Source organism: Vanrija albida (assembly GCF_041260175.1).
Source record: "Vanrija albida strain AlHP1 chromosome Unknown contig_3, whole genome shotgun sequence".
NCBI lineage: Eukaryota > Fungi > Basidiomycota > Tremellomycetes > Trichosporonales > Trichosporonaceae > Vanrija > Vanrija albida.
In genome coordinates, this window is record NW_027191422.1 from 782,358 (window position 1) to 803,216 (window position 20,859).

Here is a 20,859-nt window from a genome sequence, read left to right on the forward strand (position 1 = left end):
CCGAGGGGTCGCGTGATAACCACGTGCAGACCACGTGGGCTTGTCGTGTCTTTAGTTTCCGCGGAACCAAATCTATCACCCACCCACCCGTCTCGCTGCTCGGAAGATCGCTCACTGCAAAAGTCGGACAATCAAAGTCGACGGAGCAGACAGCTTCGACAACAGCGCCGACGCCGACACCGACGACGACAGCGACGCCGACACCATGTCCGTGACACACGTGGAGAAGATGCCCAAGGGTAAGCATGTGCCCGCTCATGCCACACTGCCCCGCTAACACACTGCAGGCCTCCACCACCTGGTGGGCGCGAAGAACAAGTTCATCACGAGGTGAGTACCGCGCTGCGACACGCCTGACACTCAGATACCCTACGCGCGCGCCGCACCCGCCCAAGGCCTACGTCCAGCCCAAGGACCGCATCAGGCGATGGAACATTCGCCCGGGAGACTCGGTCCGCCTCATGGTCGGCAAGCCCGAGGAAAAGTACATTGACGGCGACGTCGGCGTGTCGTCGGGCTGGAAGGTGTACAAGGTGTCGAGCGTGGACATGGAGCGCAACCGGTTGTACCTCGAGGGTCTGACGGTGCGTGCTGCGTACTCGCGCCACTTTCTCCCACTAACACGCCGCAGAACACCAAGGCCAACGCCGTGCGCCCGCCGCCCGAGAACCCCGAGGAGCTCGACGAAGAAACCCGCAATCAGCTCAAGCAGCAGCAGAACTTCATCAAGGCCCGCCGGCCTGTGCAGTACTCGAACGTTCAGCTGTGTATCGAGGAGAACGGCAAGGACTCTGTCTTTGCGACGCGCATAGCGACCGACAAGCTCTTCTTCAACCCCAAGGCCCGGAGGCTGCAATGGCAGCGCTTCGCGGCCAGCACGTCGCGCCCGGCGACCATCGAGTCCGACCCCAAGCGCGGACAAGTGAGCATCCCGTGGCCTGCTATCCCAGAGCGCGAGGTGCACCCCATCGGCCCACATGACTCGGACGAGGCGGCGATCGTGACGCCGACCGTGGCCATCGGCCCGGCCTCGAGCATTCCGCAGACGCTCGTGCCCCGCTCGCTGCGCGCCAAGCCGCCATCCGACCAGGACTACGCAGACGAGTACATCCAGCGGCCCGAGGCGCGCAAGAACCCCGTCATGCAGGCCGCCATGCCGCTCTACCTCGCCGAGGAGCTGAGCCCGCGCTTCTCGCGCGCAAAGCAGACGCAGGGCTACAACGAGCGGCGGAAGGCCGAGGCGGCGCTGCGCCGCGAGGTGGCCCGCGACGCCGTCGAGTCGTGGATCGCCGGCGGGCGCGACAACGGCCTCGAGGCCGTGCTCGCCACCGACCTCGTCAACCTCGACGGCCTCAAGCTCCGCGGGCGTACCCGTGAGGAGGTGCGCGACGCGGCGCTCGCCGAGATCGACCAGCAGATCGACGAGGCCAAGAAGGAGGTGGCGCGCGCCCGCGCCGCGGAGATGGTCAACGACGGGTTCGGCAACTGGATCGAGGGGCCAAAGGGCAAGCGCTACGAGCGCAAGCTGCGCAGAAAGGCCCTCAAGGCCGAAAAGGTCGAGCGCCGCCTCGAGAGCCTCACCCTCAAGGACGAGAAGAACCAGGTCGTGCCCGAGGAGCTGCGTCAGTAGGCGGGGCGCGGGGGCGACTGGGACTAGAGCATGCATCATCATCACTGAGCGGGGGACATGGGGTGAACACTGGGATCACAAGGCGAGCACGTGGGGCGCACAACCGGGTCTCGATGAGCCGTAATACGGCCTGCACCGATGGTTTCATTGCAAGCATGGCAGTGTTTTCCGCATGCATGCACACTGGCCCAGTCTTCACCAGTTCTGGAGCGGGCGTGGAGCGGGCGTGAGTTACTGTGTCCTTTAGCTCTCGCGGATCTCGTCGACACCTGGCACGCTGCAACCGCCCAGCTAATGATGATGCATTCATGCAAGATGCAAGATGAACTACTCCTCCTCCTCCCCGCCATGCAAGTCTGCGTCCTCCGCGCCATTCGCGCCGCTACAAAACACCCTGGCTGTAGTACTGGAACGTGTCGTACAATCTCGTGTAGTTGCTGCCCGTGCTCGAGACGATCAGGCGCTCGAGGTACGCGTCGACGGCGGCCGTCGTCAGCCCGAGCGCGAAACGCTCCCGGAAGTGATTGACCGTGTTTTCGCCAAACAGCAGGAAGCAGTCGAGTTTCGAGTCCTTCTGCATGAGCTCGACAATGGCTGGGGGCGTTAGTGGCTACATTGGCGGATCGCAAGCCAGACTCACTGATCAAACTGTCCGAGTGCTTTCTCGCGGCCTCAAACGCCTCCTTGAACAGCTTTTTAAAGTAGGCAAACCCGGGGCTGTCGAGACCGCCCATGATTTCGACGTACTCGAGCGGAAGCTTGAACGGCGCGGCCTCGAAGCCCATGTTGCCGCCCGGCGAGTTGGAAAGCATGAACCCAAAATCAATGTGGATCAGGCGGCCGTCACGGTCAACGAGGATGTTGCCGTTGTGTCGGTCCTTGATCTGGAGAAGGTACGTGATGACCGAGTAGCCGGCCAGCGACTTGATAAAGTTCCTCCTCGCGCGTGCAAAGATGCCGCTGTCTGGCTTGCCGTATGTGTTGACGTAGTGGTCCATGAGCGACACGTGCCCGATAGGTACACCCTCTGCCACCCTGCGCGCATACTCGCTCTTCTTTATCGAGTGCACAGACACGGCGTCGGTGATTGTCTCGACCAGGCCAGACGTCTCACCCGTGATGAGGATTCGGAAGAATCGGGCGTATGCGTCGCACTTCTCCTCCTTCCAGATGCGCACAAAGCGCTCGATGAGCTGCGTGGCGAGCTGCTCCTGCCGCAAGTCGGCGCCAGTCTTGACAATGACCGAGATGACGTCCCAGTTGGCGAGGTGGCCCCAAGGCGATGACGCACGGATGCGGCTCTTCTTGGCCGTCCACGACTCCTTGAAGATTGCCGCCGAGGGATCGGCCTTGTTGATCTCTCGACGAACAATGCCCTCGTCCTCGGCCGTCTTGCCTTCTGTGCTGACACCAGTGTCGATCTGGACGCCCTCTGGTCGGTGAGTCATACGAGAGACGCGCTCCTCCTCGAGCGCCATCATCTCCTCCATGATTCTCTCCTTGATGGCCGCTGCTTGTGCTGCTGCCAGTCGAAGCTTGCCGCCACTGCCGCCAGAGCCAGGAGGGGGCGTCTGACCGTCCGCCGCCGCCTCCTTGTCCTTTGAGCCAGTGATCCACCCAGTGCCAGGGATCCACCGCAATGCGCCGCCCGTCGACTGAGGGGACGGGGCTTCGGGGACCGCAGGCACGAGCGAGGCGTTGAGCTGGGCGAGCATGACAGCGGCTGTGCGCATGCGCTCCGAGTAGTCCTCGAGCGTGATGTACGTACTCCGTCGCGGCGGGTTGAGGTCGTGGTCGTCGGGGACCACGGGGGTAGCGGGGCTGATTGGGCGCAAGCCGGGGCTCTCGACGGTCAAGCCGCCGCTGCCTCCGTTCGGCGTGCCGTTTGCAGGCGAAGTCCCTCCGCCGGCGCCAAGTGATGACCGGCGCGAGTCGGAATCGGCACCGCTGTTCCACACTTCAAGGTCGAGCTGCTTGTTCTTTGGCGCGGATGGCAACGGCAGCGCATCGCTCAAGTCTGGAAGGTTGTCGCGAACAGACAGCTTGTTGCCGTACAGCTGCTCGACGAGGTCCATCTCCTCGATGTCGTCAGGCAGAACATCCTTGCGTGCGTCTGGCGGGATCGGGGTCGATATGCGCTGTGGCTCACTCGGCTCGACGGTTTCAGGCTCCTCGGTGACGACAGCGTCTTCCAAGTCGACAAAGCCGCTGATTTGCGGATCAAAGTTACCGCCCAGCGGACTGCCCACTGCAATGCCCTCCTCGCGCTTCCTGCGCTTGTTGTCCTCCTGGACGACAATCTTCTTGAGCAGCTCGCGGTTCTCTCGCCTTGTGGGGTCAAAGTCGAGGTCGTTCTCGAGGATCTCGACGTGAAGGAGGTACGGTGCTCTCTCTGCCGAGTTGAGCACGACCGAGTCGCCAGGCGAGATGCGCACGACGCGCGAGTGGGCCGACGACGAGCCTTTTGGCTTGCTTCCGCGGCGCTTTGACGGCGTGCCCGAGTCGGCCTTGTCGTGGTGGTGATCGGCGTTGCACCACAAGGGCATGCAGACCTCTGCGGGGAGGTTGTGGTTGAGGCTCGTGAGCTCTGCGCGCAGGGCCGAGATTCGGGCCGGCTTTGGGATCACCAATAACCGGTTACTAATATCTTCGAGGAGCAACAGGAAGCGAATTTCGCTTCTGCAGTAGTGACTGCGAAGTAGCCGGCGCTGCGCCTCGAGCGAGTAGGCTGCGAGGAGCGCTTCGGCACTCGGTGGGCGACCCTGGCCCGATGCTCTTCTCGGCGACCCATTCGATGAGAATTCTGGCACCGAGTGGAAACCCATGTGTGCTGGGGTCGTCTTTGACCTGTGGACGACGTGTGGCGGGGTGCTCGACCGCTGTCCAAAGGGGTCAACGTCGGCCTGTGAGAATGGATCTCTTCCGCGCTGATCTGTCGCGGCCGACTGGGCGGCCAAGAACGCCGGCGACGACTCTGCCGGCGACGGGAGGTTGGGCGTCGTCGCACTGTGGGGCGCCGGACGCGGCTTCTGTGACCGCTGCTGATGTGGCGGGATCATCGATGCGGGGAGCACGCGCGAGCGCACAGCCGGCGCCGAGGCGGGCCCGTCGTCGTCCGATTCGCTGTACGACGGCTGGGCCTTGTGCCCGCGCTGCGGCGCACCCTCCCACCCGCGGCCGTTGACTGCACCGTCCGAGCCGCCCGACTTGTCGACCTCGACACGTGCGCGGGCCTCACTCGCGTCGTCCATCGGCCGCCTGCCCTGCGCGACTGCCCACTCGCCCACGAGCTCTGTGAGGCCAGGGAGCGCGGGTCCGGCAATCAACATGCCCATGCCGACGAGGGCCGAGCCGGCGTGCGGGTTGACGCGGATGGGGGCGACGACGGGATCTGGGGGCCCGTTGAGGAGGGCTGCCGCGGCCGACGAGCTGCCGATCGAGTGGGGCGGGGTGCCGGCGTGGGGCGACTGCGGAAGGGAGCGGTACGGCGAGCGCGAGGGCTCTGGCGGGTCGCCAAAGAGGATCTCGTGGCACCTGTGCAGGACGCGCTGGCAGATGAGGAACGGGCGGGGGTTGGTGAGGCGGGTGGGCGTGAGGTCTCGGAGCGCGCTCTGCATGAACCAGAATGTCTGGGGAGTTAGGTACGCTAGCCGTGGGATGGACTCACGAGCATGGCGGCGTGCGGGCTCTCCTCTGCGCGCTGGAGCACAAAGTTTTCGAGCGCGTTGCTCTCGGTGGGGCGGGTGACGAGGAGGTGGCTGGGGGTGTGAGCGAGCGCAGCGAGCGGGGTACGCCTGCCGGCGCGGCGTTGGCGTGGCCGACCGACCGACTGTCCGGCCTTCCTCGGGCCTCAGTACCCGGCCAACAACTCACCATATCTGGGGCCAGTAAAACTCGACCTCGTCGGCGGGCATCGACTTCATGCGCCAGCAGAGGTAGTGGCTGATGCCGATGCTCTCGGGGTACGTCTTGAGATAGTGCATTGCGACCGAGATGGAGAAGTACGGCGAGAGGAAGAGGCGGAGGCTGGGCGGGTGTGAGTTGGGGGCGGGCGGGGCGCCGAAGCACGCGCAGCAGCGGCACGCATAGCAGGGACTCACAGGAGCGCGTGGGACATGGCGGGCGACAAAGCCAGCGGCGCTTGGTCGCCCCGAGGGAGGAGGGAGTGGTGCGGTGGTGGGCGGTGTGGTGTTTTGTCGGCGTCGGCGTGGGCGTCGGCGGCGGTGGAGGCGGCGAGCAGTGCGACCAGCTGCTAGCTAGCAACGGCGTGCGCTAGGTTGCGGCGGCGGCAGCAGCAGCGGCTAGGTGGGAGCAGGGAGCAGAGCGCAGAGCCGTCGGTCGGCGACACGGCTCGGTCACTTGCTACCTCGCGATGGCGCCTCGTCGCAGCGCAGTACCCGGCCAGCAGCGAGAAAGCGTAGGGCGGGGCGGGTGCACCGACGTCTGTCGTCGTGCGAGCGAGCGAGCGTGCGTGCGTGCGTGCGGGGCGGGGCGGGGATGGAGTGGTTGTAGAGTTGTTTGCAGCGTCGAGGTGGAAGAGGAGGAAGGTCTCCAGCCAGCCAGTGGCGTCGTCGCCGACTTGAGACTTGCAACGTGGTCGGACAAAGTGTCATGACAAACCGACGCGTGGCGGCGACAGACAGACACCACTGACGGCCCACGACGGCAACACACCCACACACACACCAGCGACGCGGCATGCATAGCACACGACGGCGGCGACGAATCAATGCAGCGTACAACAATGGTGCATACATGGGGGAGGGGGGGGGAGGTGGTGCAGGCAGGCTCTGCTGTCTAGTGCCAAGTCGTCGTCCTCCTAGTCCCGGTCATCCTCGTCGCCCAAGCTGAAGACGGGGCGCTCGTCCTGCTCGTCCTGCTCGTCCCGCTCGTCCCCAGAGCCGTCCTCGGACCCGTCGCTATCTCTCCCCTCGCCCTCGCTGCTCCGGGTGCCAGCCGCGCGGGCCGACCTGCGCGGCTTGCTCTGCGCGTTGGCCGCGCCCGCCCCGAGATCGCGGTGCGAGTCGTACGCGGGCGGCGCGGCCTCGGCGTCGGCGTACTGCGCCAAAAAGGGGATGTCGCGGTCCGCGAGCGCGGGGAGCGAGTCGGTCGACGCGTTGTGGATGAACGACTCGGACGTGGGCTGTGGGGGGGGGGGGCGGGGGGGGAGTTGAAGGGAAGGGGTACGAGGGCACGGAGGCACGGGGGAGGGAGGGGGGAGGGTGCCGATGGTGATAGCAGCAGCAGCAGCGTGTCGAGAGACGAGGCGGCGCAGCGAGAGACGAGGCGTCGCAACAAGATCAGAGACGGGATATGCACGCGGGCAAGATCGCAGGCCGGGTGGAGGTGGTCCGCGGGCAAGAGAACGCCGGCGTCAGCACGATCCATAGCCCACACGCCTACACGCTACCCACCCCGTCGTCGTCGGTCGAGAGGCGCAGCGGCCCGGCGAGCGGCTCGAGTCTGCGCTGTCAGCGGGCTGCGGCTCGGGCGACGGCAGCGCGGCTCACGGGAAACTCTCGACCCCCTTCACCCGCCGCCAGGTAATGTACCCCACGCCGGCGACGACCAGGAGTATCAGCAGGACGAGGTACTCTGCCGGCGAGGGCGGGTCGTCGTTCTCTGTCGGATGGCGCGGGAGGAGCGGCATGGCGGGGCGCGGCGCTGGTGGATGTGATGTTGACAAGTGCGACATTAGCAGCGCGTCGTCAAGTGCGCGTGCGACCAACTGTCCGAGTAGGGACGCTGCGCACGGGGGCATTCCGCCAACTACAATGCAACATCCATGGGCACCAAGAAACATGCTATGCATTGAGGGCAGTGCTGTACTATGCGCGGGAGGGGTATCATGTCGGGCGCAGCGAGTTGTAGTGCTGGGGGGTTAGTGGGGGTGGGGGTGGAGTGGGGGGGGGGGGGGAGGCGTCGAGCAGGCCGCTCCATACGCCGCCGGCTTTGGTCGCTGCGCGACGGTCGCGGCCCTCGCATCCTCCGACTCACCTCGCCGAGCCCGTACATCCTGCGATGGTACGAGATGCGCACGACGCGCTCGCCGGCCTTTACGCTCTCCTCGGGGCTCGTGGCGCCGCCAAACGCGTCGTTCTCGCCGCCGTGGGACACGACGGTTGGCGGGCCGCGCTGGATGACATGGATCGGGATGGAGAAGGCGCGGGAGAGGGCTTGGATCTGGGAGCGCGAGCGCGCGTCAGCGCGCGAGCAGGGGAGGAGGTTGCAGGCCGGCGGGGGTGGTGTCGGGCAGAGTGCAAGCTGAACAGCACCTCCCCGCACCACCGCTCCGCGGCGGCACCGCGCCCGCGCGGACTCACCTCGGGCTCGCCGCCCCACTCGGCCGTCCCCTCAACACGGTGGCAGTACTCGCCGTACTGCTCGGCCGTCATCAGCCCGTCGTCAGTGGCGCCGGGCATGTCCTCGCCGTCGACGGACGGGAGGAACGGGAGGAAGTCGTCCTGGTGCTGGCGGAGGTAGGTGGCGGCTACGCGGCGGGTGTGGTATGGGTTGTTTGCCTGGGCGCGGGCGCGAGCGCGCGTCAGCGCGCGGTCGTGCACGAGCGGAGCGAGTGCGGGGAGGGGAGGGGGAGGCCGCCAGGTGGTCGTCGGCGCGGCGGCCAGCGATCCCCGCGACAGCCAGCCTCACGACGGCCTCACGACGGCCAGGCAGCCTCCAGCCGCCAGCCTCTCCTCCTCACCTCGCCGCCCCGCCTCGCTCCGCTCGGCGCCGACTCACCTGGTGCGCCGGCATGATGCCCAGCAACCCGAGCTGGTCCGCAACCGCAGCGTACATGCAGTGCCCGTCGGGCTGGATCTCAAAGAGCTCGGCGCGCAGCGTGTCGCATGCGGCGCTGATGACGGCGATCTCGTCCTGCCGCTCCTTTTCGAGCTGCGCGTTCCACGCCGGGTCGGTGGGGGGTGCGGCGTCGAGGATGGACTGTTTCTTGCGGGCCTGCGAGCGAGCGTCAGCGAGCGAGCGTTTCCTCCCCCTCCCCCCCGTCCTCCCCCCTCCAAGCCCCTGCTGGGTGGACCCCGCGGCGGCCTGGCCGAGCGAGCTCGCTCGCCGTCGCCCACCTCCCTCCCGCTCGACCCGGCGAGCAAGAGCTCTCCGCAGAGCAACGTCGCGCACCACCCCGCCCACCACCCCTCCGCTCGCAGCGAGCCCGCCCCAAACCCACCTGACGCTCCGCAAACCTCTGCTTGCTACTCTTCCGCCCCCCGCGCCCCCCGCCGCCCCAAAGCCCATGATTCACAGGCGGCGGGGGGCTAGTGGGCTGCACGAGCGAGGAGTGCGCGCTCGCCGGGCTCGCCGAGCTCGTCGAGCGGGCGGACCGCGCGCTCTCCCCGCTCTGGCGGGGCAGGGCTGGGTCGCTCCCGCTCGCCGAGCTCGACGTCGTGGGCGTGGGCGTTTCGGTCGGCGCCGCCTCCTTGTTGCCGTTGAGGAGCTTCTTGAGCGCTCGCCGCTTTGCGCCTGGCATTGTGGTGTGGAATGGGGAAGAGAGGGGGAGAGATGATGACAGGACAAGGAGAGGATGGACGCACGCCGACGCCCGCTGCCTGATCGAGGCGACGCTCACTCTGACGGCCAACGGCGGCTGGAGCCAGGCCCCAGCCCGAAATTGCAGTAGGCACACTCACCGCCGCACCCACCCCACCCACGACCACTCTGCCTGGCCCCCGGCCCCCATGGCCAAACGGCGACGCGGCAATGCACCTCATGCAGCAACCACCCCCGCGGCACCACCCCCCCGCACCCACCTGCACGGCGCGTCGCAGGCCCACGCGCTACCCTGCAGCCCGCGACATCACAAAGCCAAGCCAGCCAGCCCTCAGCCAGCCCCACACAAGCGAGCCAGCACCCGTCGGCCCACTGACCTCATCAACAAAGCCGTGCGTGTGGTGTGCTCACTCTACTCCCCGCAATGCCGTCGCCGTCTTCTCTCCCCCCTTCCCCCCGCCCCCACTATAGTCACGTATATCTCATAACTCATCTCCTACCACGTATACGAGAGAGCGAGGCGCCTGAGGCAGAGGCGCCCCGAGGCAGAGGCAGCTCGAGACCGAGGCACCGAGGCAGCCCGGCAACTAATGCACACCAGTTGTCACAATAACAGTAGTACTACGAGCCAGAGAGAGGAGAGAGAGAGAGAGAGAGGAGGGAACAAAACTCGACACCGTGGGCGTCGACACCGGAGGCAGTGCGCGCTGTAGACGCCCGCACAGTCGACACCGCGCCTAGAAGAACAGGTATGTGAGGACAAAGACGGCAAAGATGAGGCCAGCAACAACCTCGACCGGCACGCCCGCAGCCGGGGGCGCCTGCTGCGTCGCGAGCTTGGTAGACGCCGGCGCGTTGCCGTCAATCGCAACACCGCGTCTGCGGAGGCCAGTGGCAGCCGGGGCGTCGCCGCCAGCCTGGGCACTGTTGCGGAGGCGCTCGTTCTCGGCGAGCGCAATCTTGAGCTTCTCGGCGTCCGACGTCGTCGCGTTGAGCGAGGCCGTGAGCGCCGCGTTGGTCGGCGCACCCGCGCGCTGCACGTCGTCGGCAGAGAGCGACGGGAGGTTGGCCGGGTTGAAGTTGCCCGTCGAGGGGACAGACGCGCGGTTGACGGCCGGGGCCGGGGCAGCGGCGCTGCTGCCGTTGGCGCCAGAGTTGTAGTTGCCGTTGGCACCGTTGGCGCCGTTGGCAGGTGCCCGGTCGTGGGTCGCGGCGTACGCGGCGGCTCCGCCAGCAGCGACGGCACCAGCACCGGCAGCGGCGGCACCGGCAAAGCCCGAAGAGTTGCGCGACGAAGGGAGCGCACCGTTGGCCGACTTTGACACGGGCGAGTTGGCGCCAGTGTCCTGGGCCGCCTGGTAGATGGCCTGCGATGCTGTCAGCGCACAACGCCCAACACAAGACAAATGTGGGTTTATGGCATGCACAGTTCCGACCACAGTCAGAAGAGAGGGCGAGAGCAGGGATCATTGGGCACAAACGTGAGACACCGGCACGGGGACAATAACAACAGGGGTAACCCTGTCGTCCATGGTGACGATAATGCGATGGGGGAGCTGGACAGCAGGCGAGAGCGCCGGCGACTGCGGCGCAAGCTGCGACGGCTTGACCTTTGGAGTCGCGACCGACTCGCGGGCCAGCGCCCAGACCGTGTACCCGCGGTTCGGATACAGGGCTGGATCATACTCGCGCTCGCGGACATCGGCCGCGCCGGTAGTCCAGCGCGTGTAGCCGGGACCTTGGAGGCGGGGGCGCTGGTATTCACAATGATAGTAGCCGAGCGACAGATGATAAGCATACCACAGCAGCGAGCGGGATAGCGGCAGACGAGTGGACGCCTGCCAATCCCCAGCGGTGCGTCGTGTGCGGGCAGGTAGCGCCATCCCACACCACACGCAGGCAGACTCCGGCCTCTTGTCCCTCTCTCTCTCTCGTCTGGCAGAACAGTCAACGGCACTCACCGACTCGTCAAGGCGGCTGTGGTCGAGGGTGTTGTCCTCGTTCTCCTCGGGGATGCCGTTGGGGTGCGAGCCGTCCTCGGCAGGGAGGTAGATGCAGCGAATCTTCTGCTCGCTGATAGCAGCCTTGTTGCCCTTCTCCACCGTCAGCCACTATGCATGCGTCAGCGTGGCCGTGGCGCGTGGCGCGATGATAGCAGTGTGGGCTGCTGCAACATCCCCCACTCACGAGCTCGGGGAGCGAGTGCATCTCTTCGTCGGGCGAGATAAAGGCCGACTGGACGAGGAACTTGTCCTTGCACTTGGCGTGGGGAGGGGGGTCGGCCGGCAGGGGCTGGAGGACGACTGTGGTGGTGTGAGCACGAGTGGGCAGCATGGGGTGGTTGGGTGTAGCCGGGGTTCGGGGCGACCAATGCGCTAGGCCGGCTAGCCCGAACAAGGTAGCAGTGAAAGTTGAATCTACTGCTCGGCGTCCAGCCGGCAACCGCTACTCACTCTGCACCTCGACATTCTCGCCCGGCTCAACGCGGCCCTGGTTGGGCCGGACGCAGTACTGCTTTGGCGCAGTCGTCTTGACCTTGAACGCGACGGGCGACGAGTGGGGGTTGTGGATGAAGAGCGAGCGCTTCACGACGACCGTGAGCGGGCCTGTGGGAGTTAGCGTGTGTGCGCGGGCGTGTTATCAATCGGCCTGCCGTGGATGCCCGGACATCCCTACGCGCCGACAAGCGCGGCGCGCAGCGGGCTGCATCGCGCAAAGGACATGGGTGGGACGACGCTGTGTGGATGGATGCGCCGGGGCGCTATCAGAAGGCGACAGCGGTGCCGGTTCTCGCGCCATCGCCTGATCGAGTATGCGCGCGAAGTGCGAGGCGCGAGGTACGCCGCTGGCATGCAGCGAGTGCCATGGCAGTTGATAACACGGAGCAGCGTGTCCTCGCTTCTCAACGCTTCTCGGTGTCCCACGGACATGACCACGCAAGTCTCGCCGCTGGCGTCTCCTCCTCCGACTCTTCTTCTTCCGCGCGTCCGACACACACGCCCAGGACAATGTACTCACGCGGGAAACCGAGCTGGTTGGGCGGCGAGAGAATGACAGACATTGCGGCTTGGGCGTTGGTGGATGCTCTGGCCGTTGGTTTGTGCTGCGGTGCGGTGCGGACTGCTGGTGCTGGTGCTGCTATGACGCGGGTTGTGGAGTTTGTTGTTGGGCTGGCTGGTTGCTTGGGTTTGTTGGAGTCGCTGACCAGGGTGCAGGGGGGTTTTGGAAGTAGTGCTACTGCTTGCTGCTTAGACACAGGCGACAGCGACTGGGTGTTGTGTTATGGATGGTGGTGAGAGAGAGAGTAAGAGAGAGGAGTAAGAGGAATGCGAGTGGTTGATGCAATACCAGTTCGCAAGAGGCGAAATGATCGGGCGCAGGGTGTGGGTGGGTGAGGGAAGGGCAGCGGCGGGGGTGGGTGGGTGGATTGGCGGGCGGCGGGCGGCTGGGCTGCAGGCTGCGGTGACGGCGGCGTGGAGGGAGGGGCCAAAGGCACAAAGTGACGACGACCACGACGGCAATGTGAAAGTTGGAGGGGGGGAACTCTGGCGCGAGGGCGGGCGGCGGCGGGGGCAGGCAGAGCGGCGCAGAGCGAGGGGAGGGGAGCAGCACTACTTTGACGCGAAACATGACGTGCATCCACGCTTCATGCCGACAATCAGCCAGGCGGCGCGGCGGGGGCAAAGCACACAGGCGACTCGGCCTCGCGACATACGCACTCCACCCTCACACACCCACGGGCCACCACACTATACACGACGACTCTCGGCCTCGTGTCCAGCGCCAGTGGCCCACGATACACTGAGACAACACCAACAATGCAACACAAGGCGCGTCGAGCATGTTGCACCCAATGAAACCCCCCCAAATGCGATTAAACGACTCGTACCCGCTTAACAACGTCCGCCGGACCGGCCATGAGCACCTAGCCAGCCAGCCAGCCACGCACACTCGTCTCGTTGGTGCCAACTCCCCCCACAGAGCACACGGCACACCCCCGCACACTTGGACGCGCGACCGCGTCCACGCTAACCTAGCCGAAACCCACACAACTCACTCATCGCCGAAGAATGGCTATCGATCATAAACTTGCTGACATGCGCCCGGTAAAGAAAAAAAAGGCAGCCTAATCATACAAGAGGTACCATCGCCAGGCCTCGCCTCGACAAGCATGGCAAGGCTCAGGGGACTGACTGTTCAAAGGATGAGGGCGAGGCACAGCTCAACACAATCGCGAAATCAGAGCCACATCACGGGCATGGGGTCGGCCGCTTGCCAGGGACGTAAATGTGGCAGGGGTCGGTCGCGACAATCTAATCGGGTACTAGAACATTGCTTGAGGAGCTACAGGGATGCCGTCGCCAGCTCTGGCCTAGCACAATCGTCAGCCCTGGAAACGCCTAAAACACGCCGCACAACAACTTACCAGGGTCCGCGATGCCTCGAGCAAATCATTGTACTTCAAGTTGGCAAACGCATTGTGGCCGGGGTCTGTTGCACTGCTCGCAATGAGCATGCTCAGAAGTGAGTGAGCGAGGAAATAGAATGGCATGGCTTCTGCGACAGGTGTCAGCGGTATCCCAGCAACAACCAATCCCACTTACCCTCGCAGTAGACGAGCTTGGTCTTGCCCTGCGTGCTAGCATTGCTTGCCGAGCCCGGCGAGGTGCCAGACGACGCACCACCGAACGGGCTTAGGAAGTTGCTGGCAGACATGCCAGAGCACTGGCTGTCAAAGTCCCATCCCTCGCGCCATCGCTGGAGGGCAAGCGCAAACCGGTTGCGGAGAGCCTCCTGCGAGAAGTGGCCGATATCCCGACCGTCGCCGGACAGGCACCTGTTGCTAGGCTTGAGATACGACGTCCCGATCCACAGATCAGTCAGGTCACGCCAGTCGCCATGGTCGCGCTTGCCCTCGCCGAGGTCGACGATACCGCGCACAAGCGTCATAATGATGGCAGTGCGGGCAAAGGCGCCGTACTCGTACTCGCTCAGCCAGTTTGGACGCTTCGTGTCGGCATTCTTGTCAATGGCATCGAAGGCGCCCGTGGTCGGCAGGAAGAATGTGCGGCGCATGGCCTCGTCGAGGCTGATGGGCTGGTACGTCTGGACGGCCTGCAGCCACTCGGCGGCCGTCTCGGCCTTCCAGACGCTGTCCGGGGCGGGAAGCGGCAACGCGCCAATCTCAGATGGAGAGAGGATGCAAGGGATGCCTGACTCGAGAGCAGACACCATGTCGAGGTGGTAGACCAGGAACGACGTGCGTCGGCGGCACTCGAGCTGGATCCAGCGCTTCCACGACCGCTCCAGTTCACTCGGCGTGTATGGCACGATTGATGGCACCTGAATGGTCAACTCGGCGTGCTCGAGGTCCGACTGGAAGAAGCCGATCTGCCGGGTAATGTTGACAATAGTGCCGAGGAACATGTTTGCGTGGCGGCGCTCAGAGTCGTTGGGCGAGAGGAAATAGGGCGCATGGTAGAGGATGAGCGCCTGGAGAAGGGCGACGTTGTACTCTGTCATCAGGACACCCTTGGCAAGCGAGAACGACTTGACGAGCATGTTGGTCTTCTCGTGGCGCACAATCTGACCGGCGTCCCACTCCTCGAGGCGTCGACGATCCTCCTCCTCTTCCGGATCCACGCCGATGCTGAAGTCTGGCACGATGCCTTCCCACGCCCCACCTGCCGAGATGACGGGAGTAGTGCCAGTCCTGGTAGTAACAAGGTCGGCCTTGCGCAGACCAGTCCTGATGCCACCAGCAGTGCAGATGGCAAACGCAAGACAGGCGGCCGTGTCGATGAGTTGGAAGGTGGGCGTGTGGACGAACGGGAAGTGGTTCAGCACCGAGTAGTAGGTACGCGCAGCCATGACGGAGAGCGTGCGCAGCGGCGGGAGAGCCCAGTGGGGGATCTGGTAGCAGCCTGCAAACCTGTCGGCGGGGAGGTAGAAGCGAGAGGCAGTTGGGCACTCTGCGCCCGAACGGAACTGGATCTCCTTGCTGGCGAGGCGGAGAAGGGGCCGTTCCGGGTTGGGGTTTGCCTTGGTCTCTGGGGTCTCATTGGCAGCGAGCTGTTCTAAGATGGCCGAGACGACCTGGTTGGCCTGTTGAACGGCGTCGTTGTTGTTGGACTGGTCGTTGGTACCAGTCCCGCCGAACGCCGCCGACGCAGCCGCGGCGATAGCCATGGCAGTCGTGTCATTTGACAACAGCGCGCCTGGCGAAGGCAAGTTCGCGACACCAAACGCCGAAGGAGAGAAGAGAGAAGAAATGTTGAAGGGAGAGAGAGGACGTGAGGGGTCGGTCAGACTCCACGTATCCGCATCTTGGTTTCCGGAGACACCATTTGCGAGCCAGTTCATGGTTCCCGCAAAGTTTCCCATCGACTCGGGCAGCACAGCTCCCGGCGCCGCCGGCCGAGCCGGGTTCTCGACGGCGCCCGAGTTAAAATTCGACCCACTCGCAGAGGCATTGTCATTGTCGTTGGACGCGGACGTTGTGACTGCAGCAATGGCGTCTGCAGTCGTATTCGTATCTCCATCTAGTAACGTGCCGATGGTGGCCTGGCCGTTATCCGACGCAGGCACACCACCGGGATACGCCATTGACAGGAGCACTGAGGCGTCTTCTAAATGGTTGGAATCGTGCAGGTTGTGGTAGTTGCTCCCCGACGACGCGCTTTGGAACAGGAGGTGCGGCGAGTAGAGCGAGTCGGTCGACACGGGGTTGCCGTTGTGGTAGTTGCTGGTGACTCCAAAGACACCACCGTTACCCATGCCGTTGCGCGAGTACCTGGAACCATAGCGATCCTCGTCCTCGTCGTCCGAGGCCGGCGACAGGCGGGGTCTCGAGCTGGGGTGCTCGCCCGACGAGCCTTCCGAGTTGCGAGGATGCTTGCGTCCGCCGCGGATAGGCGACGCCTCACGCTCCGACGTTCTCGATGACGAGATTGGAACCGAAGGGTGCGCACGCACCGGCGGCAGTGGCGAGTGCGAGTTGCGGTCCTGTGGCGGCGGGGTCGGGTGGCATCGCCTTCTGTGGCGGAGAAGCACGTCGCTGTGTGGTGTGAGCCATTGTTGGCACAGAGCGGCAACCAACTCACCTTCGAGCAAACGCCTTGGAGCAGTCCTTGCATTGGAATGGGCGTTCGTCTTGGTCTAAACAGTGGTCAGCAAGCCAGCCAGGTCAGTGCAGGCGACTACGCCACAGGCGCCGCGGCGCACGACCCACGTTTTCTTTGGTGACGTTTCAAATACTCCATGCGACTGTAGGTCTGCAAAGGGCGTCAGCGATGGGTCTAAGGCTCGCGGGGAAGGGCAGGTGAAGCGTGGCGGGTACACTGGCTGGCATGGCTGGCCTGCCAAGAGGCAATACGCGTCGCGGTGAAAACGACTCGAACAATCACTCACCTGGCCACAGCCGGGGAAGGCGCAACCAAAGGTCTGCTTTTCCTTGCCACCCTCTGGCGTGATGGGGGACCCATCCGAGGCGGTTGCAGTTGCCCTGCGAGCTGGCATGGTGGGAGTGGGGTGTGTCGGTGCGTGTGCGATTCGGCGCGTGGTGGTCGCGGTGGTGAGTGCCGGAGGGAGAGGAGGAGGAAGGTGGGTGGAGGTTGGGTGGAGGTGCGGTGGTGGTGGGTGGAGGGAAGGTGGGTGGGTGCTGGATGTGAAAAGAGGTTGGAGTAATGGGGGTTTGCGGCCGCGCGTCGGGTCACTTGGAGGTCTGTGAGATGTGCGCGCGCTGTGCCTCTAGACGAGTGATGGAAAGCAGTCGCCTTGAGAAGCGTGTTGGTGTCGTTGTTGGATGACTGTTGATGGCGGTGGGTGGGTGCGTGTCGAGTGCGGTGGGTGGATGGTCGTGGTGGAGGGGAGAGTTGGTGGTTGGGGGGGACGGGGGAGGGGGGTGGGTGCAGTGAGAAGCAAAGTGGAGGGCTCGTCTCGTCTGGCCGAGCCCCCTCCCGGCAAGCGCACGATCCGTTGGCTCCAACTGCGCAGCGAAAAATAATCCCGGCTAGGGTAAGCGTGACGAATTTACAAAGCGCTATTCTTTCACATTTTATCCAGCCAAGAACCACGCTTTGTGGCACTTGGCCTGGCCGTCCACTTGTCCGCGTGGTTTTACCCCCGCTAATCCGACATTTCTCAAAAATGTAATGCTGAAGGTCCGACTGGGATTCGAACCCAGGTAGTTCGGAGTCAAGATCGCTCAAAACCGAAAGTCGTAACCGGCTGGACCATCGGACCAAGACGCGGATCTTTTTGCGCCCTCGTGTGTTACATGCCGCGCCGCCCGCGAACGACTCGATGTGTAGCGCAGGTTACACTCTTCCACTCCCGCCGAGACTGTAGCTTGAGGCATCGCTGCATATCAAGCAGGTCAGAGGAGGAGGAGAGGCAGGCATTCGGCGTGGAGGATGCGTAGAGTCTGTTGTTGGAGGATGTCTGACCTGGTTCACGTGACTCTGTCCTGCTGGCGGTGTGGAGTCCCCGCTCTGTTGCCGTGTGTCTGTCGACGATGGCGGCGATGACAATGACTACCTACACTGCTTTAATCCTCGTTGCTGTTGCACCCACCCCCTCCGCCTCGCGCCGCCTCTTCGCACAGACACGACAGAACCACCCCACTCCCACTTTGCTTGCACGCCCCAGCGCAGCGCCCACTTATTAACTCGACCCACTGTGCTACGCAGTCTCATCACCCCCCTCCGGCGCGCCCTCGCCATGTCTCTCCCACCAGCACCTTCCCCCTCGGGCCTCCCACCAGCACCCGCGTACCGCCGCGTCCCCCTACGCATCGCCTGTGTGCAGTACGATGCCAAGGTGGGTTCAAGCATCTGGCTTAGCTAACCCGCCAGCTCGGAAAGGTCGACGACAACGCAGCCAAGGTCGAGTCGTTGACGTCGAGGTGAGGCGACATTGCTTCTGACGCCCGTGGCCGCTCACACCCGCGCCCAGCCTGCAGCCCGGGTCGATCGACCTCCTCGTGCTCCCCGAAATGGCGCTCAGTGGCTACGTCTTTACGACGCCCCAGTCGATCCTCCCGTACCTCGAGGCACGCGAGACTGGCCCGACCTCGCGCCTCGCGTGCATCCTCGCCGAGCGCCTGCGGTGCCACGTCATTGCGGGCTACCCCGAGGCTCTGGAACCGGCCGAGGGCGAGGAGGCCGGGACGGCGGTGGGCGCCAAGCTCAAGGAAGCAGAGGCGTGGGGCCTGGGCGTGGGATACAACTCTGCTGTTGTAGCCGGCCCGTCTGGCGTCATCGGCAACTACCGCAAGACGTTCCGATTTGAGACGGACAAGAACTGGGCGCGCGAGGGCGACGGGTTCAAGTTCTTTGACCTGCCCGAGCCATTGGGGCGTGTGGCTGTGGGCATTTGCATGGGTGGGTGGGTGGGGGGGGGGGGGGTTCGAGCTGACGTCTAGACTTGAACCCGCAGGACTTTGTCGGTGCGTGTGCTGTTATGTGTGGAGGAAGCCCAGCACTGACACGCCCAGCTCCATGGAACGCGTTCGAGCTCGCCAACTTTACGCTCCAGAACAATGTCGATGTGCTCGTCGTCCCGTGAGTTGGCGTGGTGGGGCCTCGCTAAACCGCAGCATGAACTGGCTCGACCCAGGAGAGGAGCAAGACTCGGACAGCGACGACGATGACGACGTTCCGCGACGCGACCCCGAGGCGCCGTCCGAGTCGAACCTAAACTACTGGGCTGCGCGGCTGACGCCGCTGCACGACCCTGCGCCGTCGTACTCTGCGCCGTCCGAGGCGCCCGAGGAGCCCGCGGCGACCAAGGAGGTCGTGTTTGTGGCCGCCAACCGCGTGGGCACGGAGGAGGGCACGACGTTTGTGGGCACGAGCTGTGTTATGACGGTTAGCTCGAGCCCGAGCCGGATCGAGCTGGTCGAGGTGTGCAACCGGACCGAAGAGCGCGTGCTGGTTGCGACGGTGGCATAGGGGGTGGGGCGGCATGAATATGTGTAATAGTTTGGGCTGGTACACGAAACGGCTGGGCCGGGAGATCTCCAGCATGCCAGAAGCGCGGGGATCAAATAACAGCGCCGAGCCGAGCGCGCAACATGCCTCGCGCAGCAGGCTGACGTAGATGTCCGGTGAATGCTGCTGCAGTGTGGGGTGCGGGGCGTGTGGGGAAGCATGCCGGGGGAAGTGGCACCTGACGCCCCGCCGTCACTTACATGCCGTGTCGACGGTGGGTTCTCGCGGCGCTGGAGTGCTCGTCGACCGAGCTGGGCGCGCTAGCGCTGCGTGCCATCACCTGATCCGACGTCACTCCGTGGGAGGGGGGTTGAGCGAGGTCTTGTGCAGTCGCCCGTCTGGCGATGGCCTGGTGATGGCCCGGCGAGGATATAAGGGGTGTGGGTCTGGAAGCCGTTCGCCACTGGCAAACAACCCTGCCGTATCCCATCGCACGAAACCACTCGCACCGCCCTCGCCCACTCACAATGTCCGCTCCGACAGGTACATACGCCAGCTCCCCTTCCCCCCGCTGACACCCAGAACCCCGCGAAGAGGCCCACGCCGCGCCCGTCACCGCGGCCTCCGGAACGTCCCCCACCGCCCCGGCCCCCGCCGACCTCCCCGCCAGCGACGCCGCACCCCCGCGGCGCAACTCGCAAGACCCGATGTGGCGCCGCGTCCTCCGCCGCCCCAGCCTCGACCCGGCCGCGGTCGACAAGCTCGTCGGGATGGGGTACGACCGCGGCACGGTCAAGGACACGCTGCGCCGGCACGAGGGCGACGTGGACGCCAGCGCGAAGAAGCTCGCGTATCTACACCATCTGCGCGTGCACTGGCAGGGGAGGCCGGAGGCGGGGTGCGAGCACTGCCAGGCTGATGCGAGGGCGGAGCGGCGGCCGAGTGTGGCGTAGGCGTGGGCCGACCGAGTGCCGCCGCAGGCGGCGCGAGGCAGGTCCTCGTCCTCGGAGATTGAATAGGGCGCATACCGGTCCCTCTGTCTCCACGGAGAGGAAATGCGAAGAAGGCGAGGAGAGAAGAGAAATGAGGGGACACACGGTAGTACTATTGACGAGGTAATACATGAATGTTGCGTGCGACCGGCGGCATCGAGTTGTCGGCGTCCGGCGGCCCCACGCGCCCTTCCGTATCTTTCTCTTGAATAATATGGTCGCGAAGGAAGGGGTGAGCCCTGGGGGTGGGACGGGGTGGGACGTCTCGCACGCTGGCGGCGGCTGGCTGGACGCGGCGTCGGAACGCCGGGTGCCACGCGGCCGCGAAGTGGCTAGTACCCCGCCCGTCAGCCGCGAGCCATGCATGCGAGGCCTGCGCCGCCGTGCCGCAGTGCCCCAATGCCGCAATGCACACCCACCCGACCTCGCCCACGCCGGCTGCGCGATACCTCGATGCCGCTGTGTCGCCTGGCCCCCCGCGGGGTGACGCGACTGACTTTGTCTCGTGCCACACCCGCCGCACCCGCCGCACCCACAAAAGACTCCAGCGCACCCGCCTACCGCAAAAGAGTTTCGCGCGACGCCACTCCAGTCCGTCCGGATCCGCCAGAACAGTCGTCTTCCGGGCTCGAACCCGGGTCACTCGTAAAACCCGGGCTGGAGCCTAGCCACTCGAGTGGGCTCTTGCCCCCAAGCGAACGGAACGCTTGTGGGGTGGGCGGTCGCCTCGGCTTTGAGCGCAGCCCCGGTGTGTGGGGCCGCGTAGGATGGCTGCCTTTGGCGCGGCTTTGGCAGGCACTCG

General features: G+C 65.0%; 8 protein-coding genes and 1 non-coding gene across 9 annotated transcripts; 3 read left to right on the plus strand and 6 right to left on the minus strand.

Annotated features, from left to right (window-relative positions):
- Positions 1-205: 205 nt before the first annotated feature.
- On the plus strand, positions 206-1,630 carry Q8F55_003614 (mitochondrial 54S ribosomal protein uL24m; the record flags this gene model as incomplete). Its single annotated transcript, XM_069352145.1, has 4 exons — positions 206-239; positions 288-330; positions 365-584; positions 632-1,630. The coding sequence occupies 4 exons, from the start codon at positions 206-208 to the stop codon at positions 1,628-1,630; spliced, it is 1,296 nt and encodes a 431-aa protein (XP_069209563.1).
- Positions 1,631-2,012: 382 nt separating this feature from the next.
- Positions 2,013-5,747, minus strand: PIK1 (Phosphatidylinositol 4-kinase pik1alpha (PI4-kinase)(PtdIns-4-kinase); the record flags this gene model as incomplete). The annotated part of the gene is made up of 5 exons (XM_069352146.1): positions 2,013-2,224; positions 2,271-5,259; positions 5,298-5,388; positions 5,504-5,656; positions 5,731-5,747. The coding sequence occupies 5 exons, from the start codon at positions 5,745-5,747 to the stop codon at positions 2,013-2,015; spliced, it is 3,462 nt and encodes a 1,153-aa protein (XP_069209564.1).
- A 702-nt stretch (positions 5,748-6,449) lies between these two features.
- OTU2_1 (OTU protein) lies at positions 6,450-7,280 on the minus strand (the record flags this gene model as incomplete). The annotated part of the gene is made up of 3 exons (XM_069352147.1): positions 6,450-6,773; positions 7,045-7,093; positions 7,141-7,280. 3 exons carry the CDS (start codon positions 7,278-7,280, stop codon positions 6,450-6,452), a joined length of 513 nt encoding a protein of 170 aa, XP_069209565.1.
- A 196-nt stretch (positions 7,281-7,476) lies between these two features.
- On the minus strand, positions 7,477-9,113 carry OTU2_2 (OTU protein; the record flags this gene model as incomplete). Its single annotated transcript, XM_069352148.1, has 5 exons — positions 7,477-7,503; positions 7,628-7,813; positions 7,954-8,151; positions 8,372-8,587; positions 8,814-9,113. The coding sequence occupies 5 exons, from the start codon at positions 9,111-9,113 to the stop codon at positions 7,477-7,479; spliced, it is 927 nt and encodes a 308-aa protein (XP_069209566.1).
- Positions 9,114-9,870: 757 nt separating this feature from the next.
- SCS2 (phosphatidylinositol-binding protein scs2) lies at positions 9,871-12,194 on the minus strand (the record flags this gene model as incomplete). Its single annotated transcript, XM_069352149.1, has 5 exons — positions 9,871-10,500; positions 11,095-11,244; positions 11,321-11,436; positions 11,587-11,739; positions 12,152-12,194. The coding sequence occupies 5 exons, from the start codon at positions 12,192-12,194 to the stop codon at positions 9,871-9,873; spliced, it is 1,092 nt and encodes a 363-aa protein (XP_069209567.1).
- Positions 12,195-13,457: 1,263 nt separating this feature from the next.
- Positions 13,458-16,651, minus strand: Q8F55_003619 (uncharacterized protein; the record flags this gene model as incomplete). The annotated part of the gene is made up of 4 exons (XM_069352150.1): positions 13,458-13,505; positions 13,560-13,690; positions 13,738-16,138; positions 16,544-16,651. The coding sequence occupies 4 exons, from the start codon at positions 16,649-16,651 to the stop codon at positions 13,458-13,460; spliced, it is 2,688 nt and encodes an 895-aa protein (XP_069209568.1).
- Positions 16,652-17,293: 642 nt separating this feature from the next.
- Positions 17,294-17,377, minus strand: Q8F55_003620. Its single transcript has one exon. It is a non-coding gene; the product is annotated as a tRNA-Gln (tRNA).
- Positions 17,378-17,854: 477 nt separating this feature from the next.
- Positions 17,855-19,086, plus strand: Q8F55_003621 (uncharacterized protein; the record flags this gene model as incomplete). The annotated part of the gene is made up of 6 exons (XM_069352151.1): positions 17,855-17,953; positions 17,989-18,038; positions 18,089-18,516; positions 18,558-18,581; positions 18,630-18,696; positions 18,732-19,086. 6 exons carry the CDS (start codon positions 17,855-17,857, stop codon positions 19,084-19,086), a joined length of 1,023 nt encoding a protein of 340 aa, XP_069209569.1.
- A 506-nt stretch (positions 19,087-19,592) lies between these two features.
- On the plus strand, positions 19,593-20,018 carry Q8F55_003622 (uncharacterized protein; the record flags this gene model as incomplete). The annotated part of the gene is made up of 2 exons (XM_069352152.1): positions 19,593-19,608; positions 19,660-20,018. The coding sequence occupies 2 exons, from the start codon at positions 19,593-19,595 to the stop codon at positions 20,016-20,018; spliced, it is 375 nt and encodes a 124-aa protein (XP_069209570.1).
- Positions 20,019-20,859: the final 841 nt, after the last annotated feature.